At 37.6% G+C, this 6,848-nt stretch overlaps 1 protein-coding gene across 4 annotated transcripts; it reads left to right on the forward strand.

Annotated features, from left to right (window-relative positions):
- The first annotated feature begins 1,627 nt into the window (after window positions 1-1,627).
- On the forward strand, window positions 1,628-6,621 carry LOC120156772. Of its 4 annotated transcripts, none has more exons than XM_039168029.1 (8): window positions 1,628-2,015; window positions 2,324-3,063; window positions 3,260-3,524; window positions 3,597-4,685; window positions 4,791-5,451; window positions 5,557-5,638; window positions 5,795-5,842; window positions 6,074-6,621. In XM_039168029.1, the coding sequence occupies exons 1-8, from the start codon at window positions 1,736-1,738 to the stop codon at window positions 6,278-6,280; spliced, it is 3,372 nt and encodes a 1,123-aa protein (XP_039023960.1). In that variant the 5' UTR covers window positions 1,628-1,735; the 3' UTR covers window positions 6,281-6,621. The 4 variants fall into 4 exon arrangements, with proteins under 4 accessions (XP_039023960.1, XP_039023962.1, XP_039023959.1 ...); XM_039168031.1 differs by having other exon boundaries at window positions 3,464-3,524; XM_039168028.1 differs by having other exon boundaries at window positions 3,260-4,685.
- Window positions 6,622-6,848: the final 227 nt, after the last annotated feature.

The raw sequence follows: 6,848 nt of genomic DNA on the forward strand, positions 1-6,848 counted from the left end.
GGAGATCCGGATCGCCGGCAAGAGGCCAAAAATCGTCCGGATTTGTTTTCTCTGATCCGTCACCGTCCACCATCCGATCATCTTGATTTTTTAGTATGTTGTTCGTGTTGACTTCGCGCAACTTTTGACCGTTCAAAATGTTGATCGGAGTTTCAGATTGCTAGCAACAATTCGGAAGATTGCAAGAAATGTCGTTTTCTATTTTTTCTTCCTTTTCTTCTCCCTCTCACGTCTTGCTCCCCTCCACGTATGGATTCCTTGCCTTCTCCCTCTTGTATGCTCCTTACATATATATAGCATAAGAAAATAATTAGTATGAGTGGAAGAATAAAACATGGAAGAAAACATGGAGCGGTGGAATAAAACATAGAATGATGGAAAGGTTGGTGAAGGCATGAAACATGAGATGGTGGTGGATTGAGTGGATTTTTAGGTTTAGTGGGTAGGGTAATAATAATAATTATTATATTTAATAATATTTTTTCGACTCGGAACAAAACAGGTGTCTACAACGCTGAATGTTGAACGGTTCAGCATTCAGCACTAAATGGTTCCATTCAGAGCCAAACAAACAACCCCTTAGTTTTTATTACATTTATTTTTGAAAATTTATATATTCTTTAACAATTTAAGTCAGATAATAATTTATTTATAAGATGATATTATACAATTAATTGATAGCGTATAAATTTATAATCATCAAATAAATAAATTATCTAAAAATTTCATAGTGCAAATTAGATTATGATTTAAAATTTTGATTACTTTAGTTTTAAATGAAAGAGATGTTATATCATGAAATATATTCATCATATTAATCATAATTTGTCAATGAAAACTATTCACTTCATTTATTTTTGTATTAATATTATGTTTTAAATTATTACTCTTTACTTATATTGTCTCATGTGAATTGAGTGACTTTTATTAGTTAAAACCATGCCTAGTATGATAACGATGAGAGTCTATAACATGACATATAAAACATAAAACAAATAATTCTACATGTTATAAATTAGGATAAACTACACATTTAGCATCTCAACTATCGTTTATGTTATGTCTTGATCAGTCAAATGTTTTCTTTTTAAAATTATATTTAATGTTCCGTTTTGATTATTTATGTGACATCTTTATTTTTCAATGATGACTAACATTACCTTATGTTGATACATCAGTATCACTATTAATTTTTTAACGATAGATGACTAAAGTGAAATTAAAACTAAATGTTAGGTATTATTTTAATAAAAAATAGTTGGGTGACCAAAACGAGTGATAATTGTGATACTAAATGTGTAGTTTAACTTATAAATTAATATATATTGAATAATATTATTTTTTAATATTAATAAAATAGATATAATTTGATTTTTCTATATTTAAATTATTTAATTTTATTTTTAAGTTATTTTTAATTATTTCTAAATAGTAACATATATTATTTTATTGATAATTATTTAGTTAAATTATTTGTTTGTTATTATTATTGTTACTTTAAAATAAATCTTTTATTAAATATTGGAGCATATATATTTTTAATTAATGAAAGGCCTCATTGGCCCTGGAATAGGGGTTGGCCCGTAACTCACAGGCTTCGAGTGTAATCACCTAAAATCCTAAGACCGTCCAACTCCAATCCTCCTCTAACACCCTAACTTTCTCACTTATCGCTGCAAGAGGCATAAACACTGCTTCGCTCGGCGTCGCCTTCCTCATCTTCCTCTGTGCGACCATGGCGATGTCATCTTCCGAACAACCGCTGAAGAAGAGAAGGCTCTTCGATCCGCCACCGGAGACGGTGTCGCTGCCGGAGACTTACGTGGCTCTGCCAAACACTCCCCCGCCGTTGTCTCAAGAAGAAATTCTCTCGAGAAGGAAAAACAGAGACGAGATTCGAAGTGTTTACGAGAATTACAAGAGGATTAAGTCTTGTATTTCCCTGAAAGGGAAAGATGCTCGGTACATGCCTGAGCTTGAACAATCTTACCTAGCTCTAATTTCTGTTTCTAGAGGTCAGCTTTTTTTTACTTTTCTGCCTTTTCTTTTCCCTATAATTGCTGACATTGATTTTGATCCTCCATGAGTTGAAGGGGGAAAATTAATTCATGTAAACATGTTTTGTTTAGAATCAAAATGAAAAGAAAGCTATTTTTAATCTAAATGGACTAAATTCTAGTTAATGAGTAGATTTCCGAGACTTGGAGTTATGTGATCATTTGATTGGTTTGAATGGAGCTTCGTCTTTAGAATGGTTTGGATGATGCTATGAAATAGTTTTTTAGGAAATAACTTTTAGGAACATTCTTTTACTACTATGCAGGTTGTCTAAGCGTACAGCGTTTTGTGGCTGATTTTGTTCCACGATATGCCTCGTATTGTCCAGCTGCCCTTGACGCTGCTACGAAAGCCATCATCAATGTGCATAACTCTAGCTTGGAAGTTATAAGTAGGGAAGAAGATGCTGATAATGTTGCATTCCAAACTGCTAAAGCTTGCATTTTTGGTCTAGCTGATATTTGTTCGACGGCTTCTATAGAGGCACCGAGATCATTGGTTCCAAGAGGCATCTGCTCAACTGTTTTCCAGAATGTTCTTTCCTTTCTCTTAGAATCCTTCAAGGGAAAGGATTTGTTTCAAATTGTCCATAAAGATATTTGCAAAATTCTGGATTCTGATGAAATGTATTCTGAGCTAAAGCAAAAAATTTCTGATGAAGAAGAATCTTCATTGATTAAGTTATCAAAATTCCGTGCCTTGAGTCTACTCTGGATTCTGTTCCATTATCCAAAAAAATTGCTGTCTGTATGTTTTGAGCTCTTCAGGTCATCTGAAACTGAAGCTGATAAGGGGCTATATTTTCTGAGACAGGCAACAAGCAGGCTTGATGCCCTTGATGCCAATTGTGGTTTTGATGAACTAAATATAGAGCCTAAAAGTTGTACGGATCCCCTTGGAACAAGCACCAAAGGCAGTGTGCTTACCGGTGAGACACCTGGATCAGATAGTGGCAATGACGTGGAAGATGCATCTCCTGTTCTAAGGAGCTCTTTGTTGGGTCTGGTAATGCTATATAATTACTCCACCTATCAACTAAATTTAATGGAGTTTATTGGTTCACTTGTTTCCAAATTCTTTTTTGATAAAGCGTGCTTATTAACCTTTGGTGTATGAATTATTTTATCTTCATATTTTAATTTTTTCCCCCTATGTTTGTCTATTGCTCATTTCTTGTGGCATGTAATATCATTTTATGTAGGTTTTTGGTAGAAGTCCATCATTGAGAAATTGGATGCTTTTAAAGTACAAGAAATTGTGCGAGTTATCTGTATCCAAATCTGTACCAGAGATTATATATAGCTTAGAAGGGATCTTTGAGTCTTTTAGGAAAGGTATTAACATAGAAGATAGTCTAGTAGACAGTGATGAGGATGATTCTGATTCCTCGAAATTTTCTGGTCAGACAAACTTGATCACTAGAAGCTCTAATCAACATGAAATCTTGAGTGACCAATCTGGAAGAGGTAAATCTAGCAATAAGAGTTGTGTTGAAAATTTATCAGGTCAATATCTGAATCCTCACACTGTTCCCCCAGAAACTAATCTCCACTTAAATGCTAGTTCTAGTCATGATAGTGGAGGTTTGAGGTCCATGGACTATGAAAGGCATGACCATGGGGATTTGTCCACTAGCAGGTCTTCTGTTCTGAGGGACCCATCAAGCCATCAGTTACTTTCACCTGCTACCGGAACACCACGGGACTTCAGGAGTACTTCCTTTGAAGGTAGAAATCACTTGAAGAATGCTGACATGAGTCAAGTTTCAAATTCTGGTGATGCTTCAGCCTTGAGATCTGCGAGCGGAGGCGTAAGCAATGCTTTGGCATCACCCAGTAATCGTTATGCAGCATCTTGTCAAAGTGTTTGGTATTTTGATAGTGATCCTGCTAGCATGGGTATTTTCTCAGCTTCTCCGCAGCTATGGTTGGGATCTTTAGGGGCTGATGCATCTGAGGGTTACATAAGGTTTGAGCTAGAGCGGTTTGGTCCCATTGAGCAATTTTACTTCTTTCCAGTTAAAGGTTTTGCTTTGGTCGAGTATAGAAACATCATTGATGCTGTACGAGCTAGGGAGTACCTCCGTCGCTGTTTTCCTTGGCGAGTTATGTTCGTGGATGTAGGGTTGGGAACCAGGGGTTCTGTGAATGGCGTTGCCGTTGGTTCTAGTTCGCATATTTATGTTGGAAACATTTCGAGTCAATGGGAAAAGGATGAAACTCTGCATGAATCAAGGAAAGTGGTCTACAAGGGTCCTTACATGGTTATTGATCTTACTTGTGAAAGTGCATTGCTGCTGGAGTATGAAACTCCCAAAGAAGCTGCTGCTGTTATGGCACATCTTAGAGAGCATCGAAAAGAAGGAAGCAGCCATATGCTGCCATTTAATGCTGCACCACCTACTGTCTCTGTCCATGTTGACAGTGGAAGGTCTGATGCTGCTCCACCTATCCATGCTGACATAAAAAACAATACCTCAGCAAGCATGTCAAGCAGCTCAATGGAACTTGTATCTCCGAAGTTAAGGGTGGAGAATCATGGAACTCCCATATCAGGTGCACATCCATTTCAATCGAACTGGCCTCCTCCTGGTTGTACAGATATGCAAGAAGGTCCTGCTCAAGGAGGTAATGTCATATGTGCTGAGTTACTAACTATTCATAATCTGTACTGTGGGGTTCTTATCCTTGTTATTTCTTAACAATTTTGTATGTTTACTAACTGTATTTTAGGTGGTGTTCCTGTCTCTGGTACCTCCGCCCAATTATGGAACTATCAGAAACCTGAAAGTGATCTGCATTCTGCACCTGGGAGAATGCCATACATGCCTATAGCAACACAAAGTCTTGTTCCTCCTCCTCAACCACCACCACAGCTTCAGGCACCTCCATTTATGCGACCTATTTACCATCCTCCAAACAGTTCCTGGGATCCCCGAGGTTTTAATCACCAGTTCCCTCAGAATCCAATTTCACCTGGTGTAGTGCCTAATACTTTTCATGGCAATGCTGTTCCACCTCCCTTTGTCTCTGCTTCTGTGACTCCACTTTCTCAGATGCAAGGACCGCCTATGCAGCATTTTGAGCAGGGATTTTCGCATCCTGTTATCCCGCCACCTTTATCATCGATGCCACCTCCACCACCAGTTCCGCCTCTATATCTGCCACCATTACCTCAGTCATTACCACCTCTGGTTCCCCCTCCGCCTAATTCACCTCCTCCGCCTCCTCCACCTATATCAGAATCAACTGACATGGATTGTTCTGAACAGTGTATAAAGTATCAGTGGCAGGGCTCATTATGTAAGAGTGGGGCTCAATATTGCACAATTTATGCTCAGAGACTAGATTCAGATCTTTGCAAGTATTCAAATGCCAGTTCTGAACCTGCCGAGTATGAACTTTGTTCTCCTTTCCCTTTAATTTCTGACCTCATCGTGATTTTTGTCAGGAGTAGAGAATAATTTCTATTGAAACTAAGCTCTGTTGCATGTTACAGATGGCCTGCCAAACTAGACATGACCAAACGCACGGATTTCCGGCATGTGAAAACAACATTCACCAACACCCCACCACATAAAGTGCGTCAATAATGTTCCTCTTTTCAAGATTATTAATTATTGTGGAAAGAGCTGGGTTGAATATTCTCCCAATATCTTCCTTTTTTATTATTATTGTTTATGACAGATTCTTCTGGTTTTAAAATGTAATTACGGGTGATGTTTTCTGTGGTGCAGAGAGAAGTTTGTTGTCTGATCCCTTCTTCTGCAAGTGACTATAAAGGCGTAAGTCATCTTATGTTTTTAAACTTGACCCTAACTAAAACATGTCAATTTGTGTTCTTTGCACATTAGATTTCATGTTCTTGATGGTTTCTATTCTCTACTGCTACCTTTAGGCTTCAGCTTGAAGCAATCTTATGTTTCACCAAGTGCTCCCTTCTGAACAATTTATCCATGCCTAAATGTTAGAAAATAATGATCTGGCTTATTCTTGAAACTTCTCTCTCTCTCCAGTTTCAGGATTTTATTTCGTACTTGAAGCAGAGGGATTGTTCAGGAGTGATTAAGATTCCAGCAATGAAATCCATGTGGTCCAGGCTTCTTTTTATTCTTCCATACTCGCAAGAAGCATGTTCTATGCTCTCAGTTGTACCACCTAATGCATCTGATTGCCTCATTGCCCTGGTTTTGCCCAAAGAAACAAACTTTGAGTGGGCTTGAGCTTCATGGCTTACTTCTGGAGAAAACCTTGTTCCAGTCTATGGATCTTTGGGGTGGCATGATACTTGTGCATCACCTGCAGATTGGTTAGAACCCAGAAAGAAGAAGAAAATCACCACCAATAATGAAGCTGCTTATCTACATGTACAAACATCTTTTTGTCGCCTGATAGGTTATTAGTTTTGTCAGGTACATAACAGAACGAACGTTTTAGTTTTAAATTTAAGTCAATAAAAAAAAGGTCATCCGTAGTTTTGTTAGTCTCATCGGTATGTTTGTTTTGAATCCTTTATAGAGGGAATGTTTCTTGTGTTTATGTGGAAAAGGCTGAAATTATTTTACTGCTATGCAAAATTGATTTTTTTCCTTGTATTAACATGCTTTGAGTTCGGTTGGTTAATGGCAATTATAAATGAATGATCTCTTTAGTTTTCTCTGATTATTGCAAAGGGATCATAGTTGCATGCCCTGAAGTTTATTAGGTTATCCAGATGATTATTGAAGGAACTCTTCATGAAGATCTGCTGGGCTTGCACACTACTTCCCTGGAGACCAAGATCTGCCGCGC

Source organism: Hibiscus syriacus, unplaced genomic scaffold, assembly GCF_006381635.1.
Source record: "Hibiscus syriacus cultivar Baekdansim isolate YM2019G1 unplaced genomic scaffold, ASM638163v2 tig00111237_pilon, whole genome shotgun sequence".
In the NCBI taxonomy this organism is placed as follows: Eukaryota; Viridiplantae; Streptophyta; class Magnoliopsida; order Malvales; family Malvaceae; genus Hibiscus; species Hibiscus syriacus.

Excerpts from the sequence above, each read along its gene's own strand:
- LOC120156772 (XM_039168028.1), top strand. The coding sequence starts at position 1,736 with ATGGCGATGTCATCTTCCGAACAACCGCTGAAGAAGAGAAGGCTCTTC. Across the intron at positions 2,016-2,323 it reads TCTAATTTCTGTTTCTAGAG|GTTGTCTAAGCGTACAGCGT; the intron begins GTCAGCTTTTTT and ends ACTACTATGCAG. Across the intron at positions 3,064-3,259 it reads GGAGCTCTTTGTTGGGTCTG|GTTTTTGGTAGAAGTCCATC; the intron begins GTAATGCTATAT and ends CATTTTATGTAG.